Below are 24,584 nucleotides of genomic sequence, written 5' to 3'. Positions count from 1 at the left end.
TGCAATTCCAGCACTGTCTTAGAAGCAAATAGGTTGAAGTTTGAGTGACACCTGATCAGTAAAAAGGGATTGAGCAAAGCAGATCCACTATCAAAGCATTAATTTTCCCAATTCTCACCACTAGTAGTGATCTCATCACTTTTAACTAGGACACTATTTATGTTCTTAAAGGAATTCAGATATCACGCAGTATGAAAATATCCTAATCCTTCCTTGCAAGTAGTATGAACTACATAGCTCTTAAAAACACTCTTAGGACATTTCCAGATTGTTTATATTTTGAAGAGAGAAAATTCTCCAGGGATGCTGTGAATGGTTATCATTTTCATATCCAACATCTGGGTATCTTTAAATTTGCTCAGAATTGGATTTTAATAGCCAATTCAAATAGGTATCTACTGCTAATTCACATACTTAAGATTTTTTGAAACTTTTTTTTTTCTGTTGTTTAGCATCCATGCTGCAAGGATGATGTCGTAAATCTGAGTGAAGCATTATTACTTCATCTGGAGGTAGACATCCAGCATCCTGACAGTAGTATCAGGTGTGGTTGTGTAACCACTATGTTGCTTTACGAAGGACCCTTTTCTCAATCAGCAGGGAGTATGGCCAGCACTTTCAATGGAAACTGAGTACAGAATGAGAATGGGTTTTGGGTGCAAGAAAGCATTTCTGATACACTTGACTAAATGTAAAAAATGCTAGATGTCAAAAGGCACCTGTAAAAGCTGGCACTTAGCGTCTTATTCATGAGTTCATTTCAAGTGAACCCCTCCTAAGTTAATCAATAATCACATAAGATTAGGTTGTGCATACATGATTATCGGGACTTACATTAGTTTACCATTATGATATTAATTCATTTCAACTACTCTAATGACAATAACATGACTTAAAACCTTCCTTAGGGACAAAAGTTGGACACAGCTTGCCTATTATATAACTATTTCCTGGAAGAACAAGGAAAACGTTATACGAAGTTCATTCGGTATTTTAGTATAACCTTTGGGTATAGAAAGTACTGCCTGAACAGCATGTTCTCTCCTTTTCTATTTCAGTCATCACAAACGTCCATAGGAATGATAGATGCAGGAATGAATCCTGTGCTTCTGGAAATCAGCAAACAAACATATGTCAACATACGAAGAGTTGGACTTGATGATCCCTAAGGGTCCCTTCCAACTCAGGATATTCTATGATTCTATGATTCTGTACGTATGAAATGGTAATTTCTGGTCATATATATAAATTATTGATCATTTACAAACATATACTCACACATACATATGTGTATATATATGTATCTTAGTATATACACACATACTTTTATGTGTCAGCATATGTATTCATGTATACATCAGCAAGATATATGAAGCTTTTTTTTTCAGACCGAACATTTACCTGAACTTCTGTGTTAGAGTTTCCCCACTGAACATCTACGTATACATTCAGAAATACAAGTGATTTGTGTTTTCTGCCTTTAAATGTTTATGAATGTATTTCGCTCTTACACTTTACAAAAACAAAACAAAACAAAACAAAACAAAAAACAAACAAACAAAAAAAAAAAAACACAAAAACAACAACAACAACAACAACAAAAAATAGCACTATATAAAAATGTTAAGGTACTAGAGGACCTTAAAGCAAAAAGCGATAAACCAGACAAGATAAAGCTTTCAGATAATTCTGAATCAGAAGAATTGATAGAGTATCGTTAACTGCTTTTTGGGGGCCCCGGGAAGGAAAACTGCTGGCTGCAGAGCCTGGGACGATAGAGTTACACCTCCGAAGAACACAACCTCCACCTAGTGGTAGCTCCGATGATGAAATTTTAGAAAACCAGAAATTCTGAAGCACGATCTCAGTTGTAAAAAGGCTGTGAAATCTAGGAATAAAGATATAAATTATCTTTGGGAAAGTACCAAACGATACAAAAATATACCGCAAATGTTTCTACATCTTTTTGTTATTGTTTAGTTGATGAAAGTTGATTTTATTTTCATAATAAAAGTACTTTACATTTTTATCACAAGGGTTGTGAACTTGTTAAAGACGTTTTAAATTAATACACAGTTACATATAGCTTGTTTTACTTGTTTATTCTTTTTTATTTCTGAGGAAGACATGTAAAAAAGACATCTGAATGGATTAATTTGCTGCTGCTTTTTCCTAAGCAAACTGGACCATCTGGTATGGACCAGATAAATATACAAGTTCCTGAAACCAGCTTTGGTGAACATCAGCTTAGACTCCATTGCGTAAACTTTGGTAGCATTAAGTTCAAGGATAATTACCACTCCAACGTATTATTTTCCTCTTAAATAGTTCACATTTAAGAGAAGTATTTGTCCTTATGGTAATAATTTCTGTGACTGAATTTCTCCCCTTAAAAATAACTAAAGCTCGTTTAAATTACTGAGGGCACTATTGGTCTATCCCTCCTTTCCCACTTTACTGTTCACAATACTATCCAAGCAGAGCAGAAATGACATGTACATTTTGGAAAACAAGAAAATGTGTAAATATAATGCACACTGGGAAAAAAATAAAAATCTCATGTACATTTTCATCGCAGAACTCAAGTATAGCCCAAAGGAAAGTAACAGTTCAAAACAAAAAGATTTTAAGTAACTCTGGCAATGCATGACCCAAGCATCCAGTATTCCTAGGTTTTCTAAAGAGATCACCTGTCCCTTGCAAAGTATTATGAAAAGTACTCAGTTTAGCATTAATTCTTTATTTTATAATTTATCCTAGGGCTTGTGTATATTCATAAAAACTATGCATATCTGAGTAAGGGACAAGCAGATACTGGATCAGATTCATCAGGGTAAGGGTTATATTTCCTATTTATCTAGATTAAATGTTCAGAAATCAGATTTCATTGAGAGGGAATGCTGGTAATTACAATAGTGGGTTTGTCACTTTTGCTTCTTGGACTAATTAAAACAACAAAGATTCTGCTCATCCATGCCAGTAACGGGATTCATTACTCATTCTTTCTAATCACCATCTGAAGAAAAGCCAGGTTGCCTGCAAAAAGTGTGAATATATAGCCCACAGCAATCTGCTTGTAATATCGAGGTATTCCATTGTAACTACTATTGCATTCTTCTGTAAGAAAAGCTTCACTGGAGACTGACTAAAGTATGGATGTTCAAAGACTATAGCATTAGGATCCAACTGAAACTACAGTAAGGATGTCCACCTTTTATTCTGTGAGGAGAGAGTCCGATCACCTTACGTTGATTTCAGCAGGAGTGAAGGCATTCAGCATCTCTCAGAGATGAGATGTTTGTGCAACTCCCAGTTTGGCAGGATTCTGACTTACATATTTATGTCACTGTTAGAGGTACCGTTTTCAATGGAACTGCTGCCATTTATGAAATTAGGCACACACTTAAGTAATTTCCTCAACGAGGGCCTACATGTTATATACACAGGGTGTTTATTGCTATTTTTCTAAGTCAAAACAGGAAGAGGCACATATAAGTGTGTACTGTCTTTTGTACCAAGTGAGTACATCTTTAAAATGTGAACTTCAATATTCTCACCCAGTTTGTTAAGTCAAATAATATCTTAACATCAAATATTTATAGTTTTGCAGGAGCATCAAACTGAAAGTGGTGATCTGTAGACTGAAACAGAATAAAGTTATTTACCAAAAACCATGAAATGCTTGTATTCAACTTTTCACGTAAAAAAATATATTTTGTTTTACAACACTAACAGTTAAGGCCACAGAACTCCAGCAAGATTCTGATAGACATATCAATTGCAACTATTAAAATTACCAATAAATACCAAGAAAATGGTCTGCATGTTTAAAATCACAACAATCAGATCAATCAAAGCAACCATCAACAGCTTCAGTAACTCGTAACTGTTTTCAAGTATAAATTATATTATGTGCTTTAAGACTGTCACATTCTTACATATTATAACAGTGTTAGAGTAAAATACAAGTAGAAGATTTCATCCTTCTATCCTGGTTAGTCACAGTTTCCTTGGAATTCTCCAATGTATGGTTCTGATTTTCATCTTTACTGTCTTCACCAGATAAATCTTCCTTTTCTTTTTCTTGTTCATTCTGGAATGGCTTTCCAGATAAATCCTCCTTTCTGTTACATACATTCTTCTGGCTTGTCGGTGGCTTTCGCTTAAACAGGGAAAACTGGAGTATAAAAATAAATAAATAAATAAATAATGCCTTTTGTATATAAGAGGGTCTTTTTAGGTCACAAATTTATCCTTGGTGAAATAAATCTTTTTTTTTTTTTTTTTTCAAAACAATATGACTATTTAAAAAATGCTAATGAAAAACACCCCGCTGCACCATTTGAAATGTGTTAAAGTAGCAGAAATTAATAAAAGAAGTTAAAATGATTTAATTTTGCCAAATTGCACATTATACAGTTTGTACATAGTAATGCAAGTGGTGCAAAATTATTTGTGCTTCTTTCAAACAAGTCTGAGAAAAGAGCCAGAAATAAAGGCTCAGATCAGCAAAGCCCCAAAGCAGTTAATGCTTAATATGCTTCATTATAACCATGTGTCCCATTAAAGTTAATAACAATATCTTTTCATGTCAATGAGACTACACACATCCTGGAAGTTAACTGGTGCTTAAGGACTTTGTTCAACAGGAAACACAGCAACCAGTCTCTGCAGAAGCCTTTGGGTCCTAAACATGTAAGAAGTTCCATGTATAGTATACCTCAACACACATATACTTATACATATATATATATCTTAAATCAGTGCATGTTGGAAACAGATACAAGATCAACTAGCTGAACTGCTGCTTTCAGGAGGAAACATGGTAGAAAAATTATTTAGCTAATGTTTCATAAGAATCAGCTCCTAAACTCTCACCTCACTGAAACCTGATGTGAGTAACAACCTGTCTTTTATGGGTGTGCTGTACACAATCAGGTGATAATGGGCTTTTTCTCATTTCTACTGACAGAAATACTATGATTTATTTTAATAGAACATCTTTTCTTCTGTTCTTGCTAACTCTCACTAATACATAATAGCCATTCACTGTTCAAAAACACTCTCACCAGGCTAATTAAAACAATGTATAACAATTTGCAGACTGACTTATATACTTGCCTGTAGAAGAAACCAAATTAAACTAACCATCAGTTACATACACAAAACTTTTTTTTTTAATAATAAATTGTAATTCATTAAATAATCTCTTTTTTGTATCAGAGGATTTCTGCCTATGAGAGGGTCAAGCATCACACAGTTATTCTTTAAGGGCAACAGAAATAACTCTGGGAATAGCAGAGAAGTTCTTTGAAACATCAAAAGTGTAGTTATGTGGCTTACTTGCAAACTAATTATAGTAATGTCTTTCTTATTTTCATTCACTTGCTATTTCTTACTGCAAAATTTACCGCTGGGTATATGCCTTAGAGAATTCCCCATTATAAGCTTCATCAGAGCAAATGTATCAACAGAAGACATTTTTTAATAAAGGAAATATATTGCATCTATATATTACATATACATAGAAAATATATAAAATAAAGGAAATAAAATTTAATAAAGGAAATATATTGCAATATTTTTAGCCTAACATGAGTTAAAGTCATAAAAATGCCTCTTAACTTTTTATAGCTTCACAAAACAGTTGTTTTTACTGCAACAACACAATACTTAAAATAGCTACTTATGTTTTGTGTTATTCACGATGTAAGTTCCAGTTTTGCGACTGTTCCATTTACATTCCCTATTATGAAATATAACTTAGTTTTATTTTTAACCTCACATTTTTTCTCCCTCACATAAGCTGGTGTAAAACCAGAAGACAGCACAAACATATAGATGGCAAGAAGGAGTACTGGAGATTTGGGTGATTACTTTTAAAATAAAATATAATAAAACAAAATAAATAAATATAAAATATAAATAAAACTCCCTTCAGTCTGTAGTCTGAGTCAGTGTCTCTTCCCAGGTACAATGCTGTATTTTTCCTTACTAACATTTCCATTTTGAGGGGAAATCTTGGAAGATATTTTTGTGAGTTGAAAGGGTACACTCAAGTTAGTGGGGAATTCTGCTATCCCTAAACGTATTCCTTCTTAGCTAAATCTGTAACAATTGGTGTGTGTGTTTGTGTGTTGGCTATATATTCATTCCTCCTTGCAAACGGGGACTTATCATTCTCTCTCCTCCTCCTAATGGCAAAACCTTCATGAGGCCCTGGCTTACACCTGAGTCCAGTCAAGTCACAAATGAGTGACAGTTACAGCATAGATATGTGCTGGACATGCACACAACTCAGCTGAAGGTTTGTGGGTGATGGGTGTAATAATTTGGATTTCATGAGAGAGGTGTCCATTGTCCACATGCAAGGTGCACACTTACTCCTACCACGCAACCCTAATAAATCTGCTTTGGCAATAGAGTTGTATACTTCATTTGACTTTCATTTGACTTTATTTGAGCCTTATTTATTTTATTTGACTATATTTCACATTTGACTTTCATTATACTTTCATTTACCAATGAAGAATTGACAACTTTTTTCCTTCCCCTGTAAGACTTCTGCATTACTTCCAAGTCTAGTTTGATCACTCATAATAGAGTTTAGATACATTAGTTCCCACTATCTCAGTTTACCTTCTAGTTTACTGTTTTAATGTTCAAATAAAGGCAATGTTACAAATGGACAAGGAAAAAAAAATCCAATGGTAAGAGCAGCTTGTAATACTTTGAGACACATTAAGAACATGAGAAGATAATGAGCTACCACATGAAAATATCCTAACAAAAAATACTAAATATCTGGCCTTTTTCCATAATAGTAGCTATTAAATTTCATTAAGCTACAGGCATTATCTATCTTCTCTATCTACCCAAATCTATATATTATCTCCCAAGCACTAAATGATCAGATGAGGGGAAATGGCCTCAGGTTGCGCCAGGGGAGGTTTACATTGGATATTAGTAGAAATTTCTTTACTGAAAGGGTTGTACAGCACTGGAACAGGCTGCTCAGGGAAGTGGTTGAGCCACCATCCCTCGGGGTCTTCAAGAAACGTGTCAATGAAGAACGTGGTAGCATGGTTTAGTGGTGGACTTTTGTCCTAGGTTAAAGGTTGGGCTGGATGACCTTAGAGGTCTTTTCTAAAACCTGAATAATTCTATGATTCTGTGATCTAGTCTACAGTGGATTATGACACTGCTGTAATGTCTGGATACATCGATAGGCAGTAGGATCCCATCATTCTGCAGTGCAGTTCCACTAATGTTATAATCACTCTCAGCTTTCAATATGAGCATTTTCTGTTCTTTCTCTAACTGTACCCGTCATCAACATTTTGGAGTCAAAGAGCCAGGAAGTATGTGGCACATCTAAGGTTATAAGACCCTCTATAATTTTAAGGGCAGGGAGTAGAAGTATAAAATATGCACCAACCTGCATGTCTTACAATCTCTGTCAGAAAAATGTTGATATACATGCTTAATACACAAGCTTCCAATATGAAGATGACAAAATGTTTAATTTTGATCCACGGTCAGAGCATAGTAACAAACACTTCCACAGCAAGCAACACACACGGGTATCACAAAATAAAATCAAAATTTAAACAGAAACAACGGGTGGCTCAGCAGTGTAACTGGTTTTGCAGTTCAGGTAAATGTGGGCATTTGCTTCATCTCTGCAACTGACCACTGACTTCTTGGTCACTACTAAAATTAGAAGGAAAAATTAGGCCGCATACCTTCTTTCTCCCAGCTATTCCTTCAGCTATTTGGTCCTCAGTGTTCTCTGAAGAATCATTCACAGTATGGTTGCCAGTGCTTTCTTTCTCTACAATAATATAAATCTTTATATTAACTTCCTTCCAATTCTTGCAAGTTCGGATCAAAAAGACCTCTTATTCAAATTATGTATGAAGTAAAAGTCACTAAATAAAATGTGTATCTTAAGCAATCAGAGTATTCAATTCAACTTGATGCCTAGCCTGACAAGAATGTTTTTTATTTTTTTAATTTCTCTATATTAAGGCCCGTGTATTATTCTCCAAATGCTTGATTTTCCAGAAAAGAATAAACATGGCAGTAAGATGATATAAAATGTTTTGACTTGGACACTCATAGTTTCCTATTGTGGACATAACACAATGTCTTGTACACAGATTTTGAAAATATATTCCAATTTGGAAAAGCTGACTTTTAGGGCAAGAGTTATTGTTCAGCATTAATCTTTATTCCATAGAATCTTCTGGTGAAGGAAAAGGTTTCCAACTGAGTTGATATTCCCAGGTTTCAATTTTCCTATACTCTCTGCATGAATGATACAAATTTAGAACTTAATACCAAAACTTCCAGCTCACTGAATGACGGAAAATATGTAAGCATCCATTCCACGAAAGCTGTTCCAGTTATAATATTGAAGATAAATGGCATGGCTTCTTCAGTATTAAAGGGAGTTATCTTTTTTTATATCACCATTATTTTTTCTTACAAAAGACCAATTGCAGATTATTCTAGAATTTCTAAAATTCTAGAGAAAGAAGCTTTTTTGAGTTGTCTTGCATATAGGGGAGCCAACTTCATGCTCCCCTGCTTTCTAAAGGAATATCTGTTATCAGCCTGCTCAACTTATCCTCAAAACTACAAGCAACATCTAGACTCAGATATTCAGCCTCTTTGAATGGTGTTCAGAAATTACCACGTTCCACCAAAAATAATGTTTATGCACAAACATAATGAGGAAATGGCATTGGTGGGTGGGGTTACAAAAGACTTCTGACAAGCTAGTCCACTGACATGAAGAAACATGGCACCTAAAGTTGCTTGAGAAATAATCAAGTTACCAATACTTCACAACTAGAACTGCTCTTTTTCAGTAAATCAATCCTTTTAAGAGAAAGTCTTTTTTTGTGGACTCCCTCCAAAACGTAACTGGGAAAAGCATTGTGTTTTTGTTTTGTTTTTTCTTGCAACTCATTAACAATTTGTAGTATTTTTTGCCTCTCAAACTTCATTTTCTCTCAAGAACGTCTTAACCAACCACTGACAGCAACTGTATCGTTCAGTATTTTTATAATAGAGATTATTTTATCTTTTGAAAAGTTTTATATTTTTTTTAGAATTTATACAATGGTCCAGTTCTTATGAATTGTACTCTTACCCTGCTCAATGATGGTCTCTTTCTGAGTAGTCTCTTCTGTCTATAGAGAGACAAAACAATGAAATTTCTACTTTCAAACTTGCTAAAAAATAAAATGTTTAACTATAAACACCTACCTATGTATTCTTCCCTCTACTAAAACCACCCCAAACAACTTCACATTTCTAAGATAGCTATATTAAAATAAATGCAAGTTAAAGAAACAAATTATTTCACAGACAATAATTTAAAAGGAGTAAAAGATTTTACCTCTACAGTTTCCACTGTGGTATTACTGCTTTTCTCTCCCTCAGGTGTTTTACTATGATGTGTCTTTTTTTTGGATTTTTCCTCCATTGCCTCTTTGTCTGTTTCTTCTCCTTCTCCTACTGCCTCTCCTTCTTCTTCTTTTGCTTCTCCTTTTTCTTCCTCCTCTTCCTCCTCCTCTTCCTCCTCTTCATCCTCGTCTTCATCCTCATCTTCCTCTTCCTTCTCCTCTTCTTCTATTTCTTCCACTTCTTCCACTTCTTCTTCTTCATCTTCTTCTTCATCTGTCTCCTCATCTCCAGATGAGTTTTGTTCCTTTGACAAGATGGCCAAAAAAGGATTTTGAAATGCATGCTGCACGATACTGTTGTGCTGCTAACAATACACCAATTCATCATACACATCACTACTTGACTAAGAACAAGAAAATGCAAAAGAAAATGTTCTAAGGTAGATAAAATCAGACAGGAGTCCTTATTCAAGGTTCACTCTCAACAAGGACTCTCAGAAATATAACTGTGCCCTCAGATCTGTGCCTTCAGAAAAGAAATATTATGTCTCTTATCTGTGAGCACAGTTGACTTAGCTCATGTTTACACCACGAAGTCTTACATTTTGATATGTAATATCAACTGCTTTGCCACTGCATGACTTACTTTTTCAAAATGGGGAAAAGACTTCTTTTTCATCAGAATAATTCTGCCTATGTTGAAAAGCAAGGGTTAATATTTTCACAGATCCTTTCACCTTAAGAAAGTGTTTAACTCAGCCAGAACTTTCGTGATGCATGGAACAAATTTCCTGTTACCATATGTAAGGGCAAAAAGTTCATGAGCTGCATGCTTCTGCATCAGCTTCCCCTTCAGCGTCTAATATCTGTGGAGAACGAGCTACATTCTGTGAACGGCTGTGAAAGTGGGCTATCAGCAAAGACCACACGCTGATGGTACAGGGAGCACCTGGAAACCAAAAGCATCCCAGTAGTATGTTATACTGCCAGCTACATATGCCAGGAAAAAAAAAAAAAAAAAGAAAAAAAAAAAAAAAGGAAATTTTAACTCTAACAAAAGAAAATTAAGTGCAAAGTGTTTGGGTGAGATATCTTTTCACACAGCGTGTAGACTGAACAGCACCACTGACACACTCCATCCTGTTTAGACATACCATTTTTACATTGCCATCTGGTCCTGTGACCTTGTGTGCTATTGGGAAGTTTCCCAGGAGCAGTGCAAAAAGATTCCATGTGGAGATCCCACTGTGGTTTCCCTGGGGCTCTGCACAGTGGAAAGTCATCGAAAGAACACTAACAATAACTGCAAAAATCCTGTCTGCTGGCATTTGGAACAAGGATAAGGAAAATGACAGCAGGTTTCTGGAAGGGTGTGAACGTTTTTTGAAACGTCCTTGATTTTTTCGTTTGTTTGTTTTAGTGAGAAATTTGATTAGGAAACTAAACATGACAAACTCTTTATGCACTTGATTCTTCTATAATATGTTCGGACATCTATGATGGAAAGCAAAAGCAAATAACTCTTTCACCTCTCTAGGAGATGAAAAAGGTTGTTTCTTAGATATCAGTGTAACAAATAAAAAACTGTATTCAAATAAAGCATTTGAAATAAAAGTATTTCAAATAAAAACTGAAAATGTTTTCATCTTAACTCCTTTGGAAGTGGTGTTATTTATCATCGGCATACTTTACCTGTAGGCTTCAATGTACCACTATAGGACACTGCAATATTAAATACAGAAGTGTTTAGAGATAATGCATGCACAAGATTTGCAAAAAAATGTAAAAATAATTCCACTAGATAAAATTCCGACGCACAATCTTCCAGAGGACTGTAGGATTGACATGGAATTACTTAGAATGGACATCTGTGAAAAATATTTTTCTATTTTTGATTCCTTTACAATTAAGACAGTTTTCAGAGATATTAAGCATATTAATGGCCTATGGAAGAGACTCCATTTAGTCACTGCAAACTGGAGAAAATTTATGATTAATAGCACATGTATGCACTATGCAACATTCCTCTACTAAATGGAGCATAAGGTAAAGATAGTTAAAAGAAAAGTTTTGTCCAGCTTTGAACCAACAAAACCATTTATCCCAGTCTATAAACACATATAAGGATCTCTAGCTGTGCTGACATGGGGATATTATTCAAGCAATCAACAACAAAAATGCTGACATTCTGTATGTGTAGTTAATACAAGCAGTTAGGATTTGAGTTCTGAAGGGCCATGACATATTCACATCCAAATTAGTTCCCAAAGCCAAACTGATTTGAAAAAGCTCTTCTTCCAATCCTCGTTTGTTCAATTACATAATGCAATCTCAAAAATCACCTGTACTTCTGGCTTCACCTTTATTCACACTTCATCTCCAGCCTTCCATCTACTCACACCTGCTTTCTCCCTCATCTAAATATTCAGAACATAATATAACAGTGCAAAGCATATTTTCTTTCAAGACCGTTTCTTATGCACAGATAATGTGTCTAATGACAAGCAGCATATCCACCAGAGGTAACTAAGAAAAGCTAACTTGGTGTTTATACCTGCTGTTAAACTGAACAGCCTCCCAGCCAGACCACATTCCCACCGACTATACTTGCAGCTTGGCAGAGGTGTCAACTCATCTTTTCAACTTCTAAAATAACCCGTTTTCAATGATAACTCTCAATAGCATAGTTTACTTACTGTCACTTTTGCATGCTCATTAACAGGCATGTTTTGGAGAGTTTTTACCAATGTAAGTGAACAACAGATGAGCATGCCATACTACAGACATCCTTTTTTCTTTAAAAGATGAAACGTCAGGCCATTAAAAATACCTGAATAGTTTGACAGTACTATTTAAAGCAAATATACATCCTAGCATAAACACTGCATTATTCTCCATCATCATGCTTGAGAAGGTTTATCTTCTTGTTTCACTTTATGTTCCCTGGTCATAGAAAGATAAAAGCTGTAAGAATAGCTTCAATAGTTTTAATTCTAAAGTTGAGACACTGAAAAGACGACTTGGTCAAGGACACACACAGAAAGTCAATAGCAGCAAAGAATATACATGGAAAGTACTTTAAATGGCTTTCAGTTAAGCCTGAGATTTCAGTTTCTTCAAGGACAAAAAAGTTGTCAGCACTACACAACCTTTTCCATAATGCTGTCAGACCTCTTGTCATGCTCTAGCCAAAAAACAATCACAGTGAAGCCTGAAGACATGTCCCATGGTAAACCTTGCTCAAACGACAGCTGGGAACCGAGTTTCTCGATATTGCCTTCACTGTTTCACATAATTTACAGAATCTGAGCTCTAGCAGCCTGGCTGTCCATACTGAACATTTCAGAAGGGGAAGTCTTATGGTATCTTTCCAAGTCTCCTCAAGAAGTCAAAATATTTTTGGTTTGCCACCACCAATTTATGTTTCTACGGAAGAAAATCTCAGAACCACTGACAAAATATATCTGGATCTTCTCAAATCTTTTTAAAATCTTGTGAAAACTCACCAACAAAAAGAAATCTGTAATTCCTATGTGTACCACTAAGAAATTCTGGGAAGTTCTGGTCTACAGAATAGATATTTCTATTTGTCCAGGAAACTGTTCATAATCCACAGAGGAGTTTATTATAGAGACAGCTGAGAATGAGGTAGTTAGCTACAGGCTTCTTTGGCTACCTTCTGCCAAGCAGCCACAAATTTGCAATTGCTTATCAGAGTTTTTAATCATGGAAGGAACAGATTCCCCCCCTTACCTGTCTAGCCTTTAGATGCCCCAAAGTATCCTGTGGGTCTCTTATATAGTACAACAACTGAACTAAATACACACTTAATAGGAGTTTCACTGTGAAGACGACTCATGGAAGATGGGTATGAGCTCTATAGAGGTTGATCTATGGGCCACAGCACTGGTAAAGAACAGTGCTTTGTAAAGCACTGGTAAGAACAATGACAAAATACACTTCTACAGACCATCCTTTTTTGATGCAGGATTGAGGAGGAAGAGTTATAGGAATTACAACTTCTGAAGATCTCCGAAACACTAATGCTTGTCAATGTCACTCCTGAATTGTCTATGCTGGGAAAATACACTATGCTAATATTTTACTAACAAGGCATATAAAGTAACAATGTTAACCATTAATTTACATATAGATGAAGAAGACAATAAAAATCATTCTGTTTACCCTTTGTGGGTTAGAAATATATGGATGGGTAGGCACATAACATTTTGTTGATATTGATCTTGCAAGGATGTCAAGTTATAGAATGAGTGATTGGAAATACTTTCTTACAAAATTCTTCATAAGGCTAAGATACATACCTCACAGTTATTTAGGGGTTACAGCGAAAGCTTAATATCTTAAAACCCATATAGTGCTAGCCATGTCATTAGGAATTTGAACTGGACTTTCATTTTGTAGCTATTAATATAGAAAAGCTATTAGCTCAGCTGTTCTAACCCTTAGAGAAGTATTTTCCACTTCAATGATTATTAAAGAAAAAGCTGTACAGATTAAAGATAGAAGTATTCAAATGAGAGTACTCAAAGGAGAGATTTAAAAGCTTATTCTTTCACTTACAAGCAGTGAGGCAGTCAAAAAGCCAAAGTAGGCTTTCCGTGTATATTTTCATGAAGACAAACAGGGGAGCTCAGCTGAATACACGCAAAAGAATTTTCAGTAAACTGCAAAGCCCATCACCGTACCTTGTCTAAAAATTAAAATCTGGAATCCTACGAGGTTTTATTTGTTTGGTAATTGGATAATTCTATGTCAAGAGCATTTGACACAGATTATCTGATACTTTTAACAGTCCCTTAACAGGGAAGACTTGTGTCATGCAAGCGTCCTGGAATATTAATGTAATGCTGAACTCGTAATTTCCTGCACACTGTGCAGACAGTCAAGCAAATGAAAATAATTTTTATGTAAGGCATGAGTTTCTGTTCCTACATGTCACGCAAAAACTGAACTCTAATGATAGCTGTGTTTTTTTTGTTAATATGATGGAAGAAAATGTTTCAAAGTACTTGATGCCCACACAGTAATACAATGACTGCTATGAATATGTGACGACAAATTACTACAATAGTATTTGTGACACTACAATTGCATCCTCTAACAGGACGGTGTCACTTGAGAAACCTTGAGTAAAATAGTGAATAGCTGTAAACAACGTAGATAGAAACTGAACAGACTCATTTTTCGTTGTTGTGTTCCTAAGTCATCTCTGACTGTACTTTACTAAACAGAACAGTTTGCTTACCAGAAACCAAACAAGAGGGCCTGTAAGTTTCCACAGATCTGTCCACTTTTGTTGCAGGCTGGCAGTATACATACTTTGCATTAAAAATAAATCTGATTGCATTTTCAGGACTTCAGATATCACTCAGAAACAGTACAGTGATGTTTAGTACACAGTACTAGACAGCCCTTCGTTGCTGCCAGTATCTTACAGATTATTTCAGCTGGCTGGGATGTAATTAGTCTGTGGCTTGCCGGCTTGTTATTGTAGGAGTAACTGAAGAAAGATACCTCTCTGAATTTTTGTTTGAGTATAAACAACTCCTTAACAATGCATGAAACCTTAATGTAAAACTTCTTTCTAAAAAAGGCAGCATTTGTACTTTCAGGTTTGCTTTAGATTTTGACTTAATCTATTAACTACAAAAATGATTTAAATAGAATTACCTAAAAGATACTTTCTCCAGCAAGTCAGAATAAATTTTTATTATTTATTTCCCAAGATAAGTCAACATGTGAAATAGCTCAGATGCATTACAGCTTTCATATACAAAACAGTATATTCTCCAAAAAGTCTCCTTTCTTTGGAGAACAAATAACTAATATCAGTTTCAAAGGTGAAAAGAAAAATAAACAAGCAAAAAAACCAACAACCAACTCTGCAGAAGTAGCGTGTTTTGTGAAGAATCACAAAACAAGTTGAAGACTATTTACATCGAATATAATTTTTTATAAACCATTTTACATAAATACCCTTTAATCTTTAATCACTTGAAAAAAGCATACCAAAACAAATCCTAGGTAACTAAGCAAAACAGATGAAATATGAACAGCTTCAAATCAGAATATATTATCTCAGAAATTTGGTGTGTCTTTGAAAGATATTATGCTGCATAAAAAAAAATGAATTCTTAATGTTAACAGACAAAGGGTCTGTCAAAAGTATGTTGGGAATAGATGGATGCATTTTCTGCATTTTTTTTGAAATTCTTATAGAAAAATGTTTACATTGTTCTGTTTTTTCTTGGAAATGTCAGTAAGTGTCCATTTTGCAGTAGTTCTGCTGCTGCGTTTCTAATAACGAGAGGCATTTTGCAACTTGGCTGAACACTGGATAAAATGAAAGTAATTATTTTAAACTTCCTTTTAAGAAAATCCAGCCTCTGCCAGGGTGGCTCACAGCCCCAAACTCGTATTACGACAATGATGATTGCTGAGTTTCCAGATGAATGTCCCAGCAGTCTCTTGTAACATCACTGGTATAGAGGAAGTGGGAAACATTACTCTTCAACACTAGAGTGATCTACATCTCCTCAGGTATAAATGCAGATGAAGGCTTTGTTTAATACATAATTCTAGTTACAGCTACCTTTGTTTAGCTCACTCTCAATATGTAACCACAAATACTTTACATTTCACACAAACCACTAACACAATTCTAATTCTGTGTGAAAGGACTACTTATTACAAATTACGAAGCTCCAGACCCAGAAAATTAAACCTGGGACATTCCATCAGGCTGCCCTGTAACCTACCCATCACCCAGAGGAAGAAAAGTGTACTTGCTTTGTCTTTTTGCAATAGAAAAGTAAAGCTTCAGTAACTCTCAGCAGTGCAATTTTTTGACGCCAAAGATATCTCACCAAAATCTTTCACTATGCATAAGCAAACCTCTCTTCTCTGCATTAAAACATATGAAAAAGTGTGAAATATTATAAGTGTAAAATATTATAACTTAATGAGTGACTTCAGGTCAAGAACATGCTCAGAACTTAACTGAGGACAGAACTATAGGTTTGCCATCGGTGCAAGAAAAACATTAACTCGGTTGCTCATAGAATGCTACAGGACTAAACATCACCATTTATCTGAATTGCATATCTAGAAATGAGTTGAGAATTTGCCCTTGTGTATCAGATACCATGTAGTCTATTACAGGCTACAGATCTGACAACATTCTTTTGTCTGAAGATCCTGTTATTTCTGAACTTGATTTGGCTTCCCATAAAACTAATTTTAAAATTAAAGACATACACAAAAAGTTTACGGTTCATAAATCTAGTCTATATGTCCTAAGAAAAAGGTCAGATTGCATTAAGAAATATAAAATTTTTTATATTGTTATTTATTTATTTCTACCAGCAAGGGTATCTCAGCCATGCATTTGTCAAATGACTACATTCACACTGCAAATTCAGTTTGCTGTTCCGAGAAATAAGATCAATAAAGTATCATTCCTTTATGGAGAAAATAAGCTGAAAGTTACCTTTTAGCTAAGAAAAGCTTGGGGGAAAATGTAAAAGCAATGGAAACAAAAGCTAAACGTCCTTTTCTGCATGATTCCTAATGGCCCCATACTAAAGAAGAAGGATGTACCTACCCAGATAAGACACCAGAACAAAACATAGTTAATCCAAACCAGGTATTTTCTGTAGTTTGGAGAAAGAAAATTTTGTTTTTCAGTACAAATTACGCAAAGAGAACAATTATTTGAATAGTTTGATATTTTCAGGTATAACATGACAAAATTTAAATGCTGAAATTTTGCAAGCATGAGGGAAAATTTATGGTACAACTTATTCAGAAACAATTTGGGAAGAAGTGAACCATGATATCACAGGGCTTGCAGTTTTTCTGGGGAGTAAAGACAAAAGCTCATGGTGAAGAGTTGCGGAGGGGGTTCATTACATAAAGTGAATGGGTGACAAAATTCAGTGTTGACAGATATAAGTGCGTGGAAGGTGAATACCAAAAACTCAAGCATTCATTTGCCCTCAATTTGACAAAGAGAAAATTGACAATGTCAAAATATGTTTAAAATAAGCATTGGGTGGATTACATGGTAACAAAGAGACTTGAAAACCCAAAGAAAGTCGGAGTCAGCTTGAAAAGAAGTATAAAAGCACCAATTTGTGACATTAGGGGAGGGAAGTGGGAATAGATGAGTGGACAAAACTGGTTGTGATACTGCCACGGCCTCCCCCACCAGCACTAGGACCTTCCTCAAGGCCTGAGAGAACAGCCTCTCTGCCAGATGCCTGCACGCCAGCTGCTGGACAGGCTACAGTGAAGAAGCAGACTCACACCTCGTGTGTATGGGTTGTTACGGGGTGCTTTCTCACCAGCATGGGGATTAGCAGATTGAAGGAAGCAGCTTGGGCACAGATAAATCTCGAACACGCTCATCTCTAACAGGAGGTGCTTGGCAATAGCTGATTTGCCCGTCCCCCTGAAAATCAGGTATGTGCTTGTAACTTGTGCCTGCTGTGAGAAGAACTGTATTTATGTGCAATTCTGTGAACGTGCTCATGAAGGTGTATGTGGGGATTTGAGTTTCTGAGATCAGCAGCAAAAGGCTGCTCAGAAATTTGCATCTGCTTATTAACATGTTATGGAGGTCTAGTATTGTTGGTACCTGCTGTGTTACTGCTGTTGATCTTGGATGTGCAGTTCATTGATTGCTGGTTAACTATCATTAACATATCAATAAACCACTTTGATCTCATCTTGGTTTCAACCACAGAGTTGAACACTTTTTCCCTGTAACAACTATGAGGGAATAAATCATGAGACAATTAATGCTCTTCTCTAATACCGAGACATCAAATGAAAGTATCACGACAGATTCGAGAGAAAGAGAAGAGTTACTTCTTCACACAACATTTAAGGTAATCTAAGAATTGTTTGCCAAAACATGGACCAGACACAAAATGCTTCCATGGGTTCAAAAAGTGAGTGTAAGAAATTAATGAAGGAAAGAAAAAGGCTATTATATACAACAAATACAACTTCTGAAGCAAAGATTATTGAAGGCTGAGTGGTTATACAGGAAAAGTATCGTCACATATTTTTATTTATTTTTTTGCCAGGCATTCACAGGTTGCCTCTGGCAGAAATAAGACATTGGGCTAGACAGACCTTTGGTCTGGGCAATTATGTCTGTTGTTTTCTCTCTCTATTTCAGGATTTTTTCTCCACTAGAAACTAGTTTGAGAGTACTTCTGCCATGTTGTTTAAGTACTGCACATAAATCTTTTTTTCTATAGTAAATATCAAGGATGTGCTGAATTTCCATAAAACCGCAACTACCAAGCTTTATAAATCCGCATGAGTCAAATAAAACAAAATTCCACTCTAGTTATGCTGATGGAGTTCCAAAGTCCCCCCAAACATTGGCATAGTGTACAATTTATGTAACTGTTCAGTGGAAAACCATCAGAAGAGATGCAGCAATGCTCTGCTTTTCCCCTACCACAGGAATGATCCACAAAGCAATATAAAATCAGTTCTCATTTCAAAGAATTTTTACCCAAACAGAATAAAGACGAGGAGATGCCCACAACTTGGCTTCTTTCACACTCCAAGGAAACATTGGGAAGATTTATACTACCAGCATGTGTTAAGAGAGCAACAACAAATGGTCCCCACTTACCTAAGGATCTAGATTATAAACTACACCCAAACCGTAAATGAAGATTTATTCCCATGTGGAACCTGAAATCACTTGTTTCAAAGTGCTCTCGTGTTGTTGTGTTTGATATTTTTTTTCTCTCTCTCAAATATTATTCATAAAAAATAACATACTTTTCTTAGCATACAGCATTCTTCCAAGACTGAATTTCAGAATCGCAAACAAGTAGGCATCGTATCCAAGATGCCCGTGGTCAATAAACATGGTTTTAGGTCTATAAAAATACTTATTACTATAATATTAATAGTTAATATTAATAGTATAGTATTAAGTTTAGTCACAGTAACATCCTAATCTTTCCTAAGAAATAAAATAACACAGTTTAGTTAGTTTCAAACGTACGTATTTTCACAGCACTCCATCACTAGAGTAAGCTGCCTTCTTAGGAAGTGCATTTAACTGTTAAAATGTTCCAGTCTATCACAATATCAGGATACTTACCCTTTTCCAAAGACTTACACATACTCATGTCAGCATAACATATTCCAGAAAGTTCCAAAGGTTGAAATTAATTTCACAGGGACAAAATACAGTCACAGGAGTAAGTATTCTTGATAGAGTTATTGCATACAGCATGTTACTAAAATCGATCTTACCTTCAAACATGGTACATGAAAGGGGTGATTGAAGTAGGAAAGGTTGAACTAAACTAGAAGCTACTGGCAAATCATTAATCTACCGCAGTCTTTAGAGAAAATAAATTCAGGAGACACTGTGTCAAAGATTGTTTAATGTCACTTATCTTACAAAACAACATTAAAAATGTTTCGTAATCTCAATATAATCATCCATTAACATTTTTATTGAGTGATGTTTACTCATTTTGGCTTCTTTCTTCTCCTGTACTCATTTTAAATAAGTTTTAAATAATAATTCTTCCAGAGAACGTCAATACTGAGATCTGTTTACAAAATTTCCTCAGACCACCTATTATCATAGTAATAACTAATAATGCTGAATGACGAGAGTTCATTTCCCTTCTTTTGCTGATTCAACCACTATTAGAAATAGCACTGTATTTCAAAATCACAAAAATAATTTTCAAGATCTTTTTTGTGCATTTTAAGGAAGCCTTAGAAATATTAGCATACTTTGTAATTTACAAAAGTAGTTTAGACTTTCACACCACTTTTGCTACTACTCCATCTAGTTTCTTGGTTTACTACAGTATCTTCTTTCTGGAGATCACTGATGTGACTTTTAGGAAGGGTAAACACAAACCTCCTCCAATGAGAAGAAGCTTAAGCTCTGATCCTGAAAACATACATATATACTTCACGCTGCAACAAATACATTCCCCTCCTTGGGAACGTTGAGAGTTAGATGACTAATGTAGTTTAGACTTTTGTAGGCAGCTACTGAATCTTTGTCATCTTTTGTGTCAAATTACCTAACGTGATAGTCAAAAATTATCACTAAGCAAATGTGTTCTGACTATACTGCAATATAGGCCTAATTCTGAGGCTCTTGTTTGTCTTTTTGCACATAATTGTGCACACAAAAATAAGAAGTCAACGTTAAGGCCTTTGGAAAAGCCTAGGCTACCATTTACCCCGGTTTGCCTTTCCATTTCCCTCCCATATACTGATCCATGCAGATTTGGCAAATTGTCCTTTCTTTAATTTATGCTGAATACTCAAACAAACATTTTATATAAACAGAAGAAAAGTAGTGAGAATGAATATGGTAAAATAACATTTTAAGATGTGTTTCTTTGATTTACTGACACTCTTTTTCATATAAGGCACATTAACAAGTAAGTTGCAACTAAAATTCATGTATTACTTCAAAAAATCTGATTCAAAGGCAAAGATTACACTATTAAAATGTGTAATTAATGTTATCAGCATGAAGTTATAATCTGAGGCATACACACTTTCCTTCCTCAGCAACTGTCATATATGATTAAGATGTCTGTGCAAATGACTTATCTCATAAGAGCTTCCCAAATCTAAACATTTCCTTCAGTCCTTTTCAAGAAATAGGCACTTCAGTATATGTATAATAAAAAGTTTTGGCTACATTTTAAAATTAGTCTACCACAGTTCCAGATCTTCCTGAGTAGGCTTAAAATGCATATCCAGTAGTCCATACTACTTTAGAGTTAAATAATGAGGCAGCACATTGTTCCAAAATTGTTCTGAATTATGCAAACCATTTGCTACACGCTGTTTGGACTTCATTTTTTGTTTAGAGCTGTTTGGTACAGCAGAACTTTCTGTCTTCCCTGGTTTCCTGGTTTGGCTTTTCTTTTGCGGAAGCTTATTATTAACAATTTTTATTTTACCTTTCCCCTTTTCTTCTTCCTCCCCTTCTTCTTCCTCATTTTCCTCTTCTTCCTCCTGTCCCTCATCCCTTTCATCTTCTCCTTCCAATTCTTCTTCCTCCTCTCCCTCTTCCCCTTCTTCTTCCTTCTCTTCCCCTTCTTCTTCCTCTTCTCCCTCTTCTCCTTTGTCTTCCTCCTTTTCCTCTCCTTTTTCTTCTTCCTCTTCCCCTTCCTCTTCCTCCTTTTCCTCTTCATTTTCTTCTCCCTCTTCCCCTGCCTCTTCCTCCCCTCTCTCTCCCTCTTCTTCCTCAACTCCCTCTCCCTCTTCCTCCTCACCTCCCTCTCTCTCTTCCTCCTCAGCTCCCTCTCCCTCCTCCTCCTCAGCTCCCTCTCCCTCCTCCTCCTCAACTTCCTCTCCCTCTTCCTCCTCAATTTCCTCTCCCTCTTCTTCCACTCCCCTTTCTCCTTCTTCTCCTTCTCCTTCTTCTTCTTCCCCTTCCTCTTCATTTCCCCCCTCCTCTTCTTCCTTGTTTTCATCTTCTTCTCCCTCCTTCCCTTCTGTTTCTACCTCTGCTTCTTCCCCTGCCTCCTCCTCTTCTCTTTGCTCTTCCATTTCATCCTCCCCATCTTCTTCTTCCTCTTCCACTCCAACATCCTCCACCTCCTTAGCCCTCTTATCTTCCTCTTCTTGTTCTTCTTCATCTCTCTCTTCCTCTTCTCTCCCTGACAATCCTTCTTCTAACTCCCCCTCTTCACCCTCATCTCCTTCATTCTCCCTTTCTTTTTCTTCATTTTCATCTTCTCCTTCCTGTTCTGCCTCTACCTCCTTTTGTTGCTCCCTGTCTCTATCTTCATCTCCTTCCTCACTCTCATCACCTTCCTCACTTTCATGCCCTTCCTCCTTTTCTTTTTCAGTTTGTTTGTCTTTTGCATCCTCCTCCTCCTCCTCCTCAATATCCTGTTTTTCTCCCTCACTTAATATTTCTTCTTCCTCTATCAACCTGCCTTTCTCATCTCCTTGGTCTGTGCTATCTTCTTGATGATTTTCTTCAACTTCTGCATTCTCATTCTCAGTGTCTCTTTCAACCTGTGATTCATCTCTTTCATCTTCTTCCTCATTATCTCTTTCCTCTTTATCTTCATCTCTTTCTGCTGAAACCTCGTCTCTGTCTTTCTCAACCTCAGTCTCTTCTTCTTCCTCCCCTAGTTCAACTTCACTATCAACTGTTTCATCCAGTTGATATCCATTTTCTTTTTCACTTTTACCCTTTCCACTCTCTTCACTTTCCTGCTCTTGATTAGATTCCTCGTCATTCTCGATTTCTAACTGTCTCTCTTCATTAGATTTAGCTTCTGAGTTTGTCTCTTCTTCATTTAGGCTTTTTATATCAGTGTCTTCTACATAGTCTTTCATGTTGTTTGTAGCTTGCATCTCTTCAATTTCACTGACTTCTTTTTCTAAGTCTGAATCTTTTACATTTTCTACTGTTTTCATTGCTTTCTGGATCTCTCTGCCTTCATAATGGTCCCCTTCTTTTTCCCTACTTTTAAGTATGTATTTTGCAAGGTCATTACTATTTTCTTCACTTGAAGATGATGACATAGTTACTGCTCTTTGTTTCAAAATCTGATCCTTTTTTTTAAACTCCCTCCCCTCTACATTATTTTCTTTCCCTCTGACACTGATTCTTTCACATTTATTAGATTTTTCAACAGCATTCTTTATTTTGTTTTCACTTTCTACTGCTTCTTGACTTCCTTGTCTTTCAAAAAGATTGGATTTTTCTGCAATTAAACCAGTCTGGAGCTGATTACTGGATGCAGATGGAAGTACATCTATTTTAAGGGATTGCTTAGATCTAACAACTTTTGACGTTTTATCTGAATAATTTGCTTTTTCAGTCAGAATTTGTTTTTCAGTGGGAAAACTATGTGTTACTTCCTCTCTGGCAATTTCAGGATTTTCTGAATATTCTTTTTCCCTTTTCACTAATATACATCTGTCCTTGGTTTGTTGAACACCACTTTTCGAGGTACTAACACTTTGTGCATGCTCAGATTTACCTTTCGTTCTAATTTTTTTGGCCATAGGCTTCCTTACAAAGGCACTACTTTTTTCTAAATCTGCATATTGTCTTGGTGACTCTGAAAGTGAAGACTGCTTTTGTAAAGAACCAGAGTCTAATTCTGGACCTTTCTGCATGAAATCAGAATCAATGGTTTTCAGCCCACCCTTACCATCTTTTTTAAGTTTCACATTTTTATTGTTCTTCTATTCCACATGAGAAGCAGAAAATTAAAAAGAAAGAAGGAAAACATTAAGGACAAATGACAGCAAAAGAAAGACTACAGAAACATCTGAACAAGAAAAGAAACAATTTGTGTGATGGGAACAAAAGGTAACATAAAAGGTGGAGTATTTCAAATGAAATTAATTTAGATGTATACATATTAGAAGAATATAACATCCTGTTGATGTCAAATGTACTGTTTTTCACTGTCCAAGCACTCAACATGAATGCAAAACTAACTATTCAGCCACTATCACATCCCATAAGGTAGAGCAAGTTGTGAGAGTGGTAGTGTGAACACAAGGAAGAATAACACTTCTCAGATACCTTTTTCCACCTGTCCCCTTGGGAAATCTTCTGATTCATTGTTATGTTTTTTCTATTAAGTTTGAAAATCTTTTGTCTTTCTGCTTTGAAGTTTACTCTTATTTAACAAATTCTGCAAAATTTTTTTTTAAATGTAGAATGATATGTAGAAAAATAATGAAATATACCAAAATGCTGAAACACTGTTATTGTTTTAGAAGTAGAGCAGAGTAATAATTTCAAGATATTTTAATTTTATAATTAAGACCAGTATTATTGGTCCTTTAAAATTCAACAATGTTTTTTGTCTGTTTGCTTGTTTTTTGTAAATAAAATCTTTACTTATTTCATGTCCTGAAAGTCAGTTAAACCATTCTGGTATCAACAGAAGATACGTATGTTACCGGAATAAATTACAAAGTGTTTATGATAGCCTCTTGCTCCTTAGACTGGGAGAGTGCTATACACTCTCAAACTGCTCTTGACATGCAAGTTCTATGTGCCTGCACAAATCCTCCCTGCCTTCAGCTAGCTTTTTATAATTTTACCTCTTGGATATTCCTAATATTAGCAAGAAAAGACCTATAAAA

General features: G+C 35.6%; 2 protein-coding genes and 1 long non-coding RNA gene across 3 annotated transcripts in view; 1 reads left to right on the top strand and 2 right to left on the bottom strand.

The window, feature by feature from the left end:
• Positions 1-2,087: 2,087 nt before the first annotated feature.
• On the bottom strand, positions 2,088-13,317 carry LOC137858544 (myb-like protein X). Its single transcript, XM_068686477.1, has 4 exons — positions 9,410-13,317; positions 9,161-9,200; positions 7,746-7,834; positions 2,088-4,177 (listed from the first exon to the last, which is right to left on the bottom strand). The coding sequence occupies exons 1-4, from the start codon at positions 9,494-9,496 to the stop codon at positions 3,953-3,955; spliced, it is 441 nt and encodes a 146-aa protein (XP_068542578.1). The 5' UTR covers positions 9,497-13,317; the 3' UTR covers positions 2,088-3,952.
• A 27-nt stretch (positions 13,318-13,344) lies between these two features.
• The window catches only part of RPGR (retinitis pigmentosa GTPase regulator), a 53,779-nt gene continuing 42,539 nt past the window's right edge, over positions 13,345-24,584 (bottom strand). Inside the window, exons 14-15 of the mRNA XM_068686486.1 lie at positions 24,026-24,067; positions 13,345-23,669 (exon numbers count right to left, since the gene is read on the bottom strand). Coding sequence (XP_068542587.1) covers positions 21,225-23,669; positions 24,026-24,067 — 2,487 coding nt within the window. The 3' untranslated portion in view covers positions 13,345-21,224. The remainder of the gene's footprint in view (positions 23,670-24,025; positions 24,068-24,584) is intronic.
• Positions 18,257-23,729, top strand: LOC137858554 (uncharacterized). Its single transcript, XR_011097827.1, has 2 exons — positions 18,257-18,328; positions 23,687-23,729. It is a non-coding gene; the product is annotated as an uncharacterized lncRNA (long non-coding RNA).

Source organism: Anas acuta, chromosome 1 (genome assembly GCF_963932015.1).
Source record: "Anas acuta chromosome 1, bAnaAcu1.1, whole genome shotgun sequence".
In the NCBI taxonomy this organism is placed as follows: Eukaryota; Metazoa; Chordata; class Aves; order Anseriformes; family Anatidae; genus Anas; species Anas acuta.
This window is presented reverse-complemented; position numbering and strand designations above follow the sequence as displayed.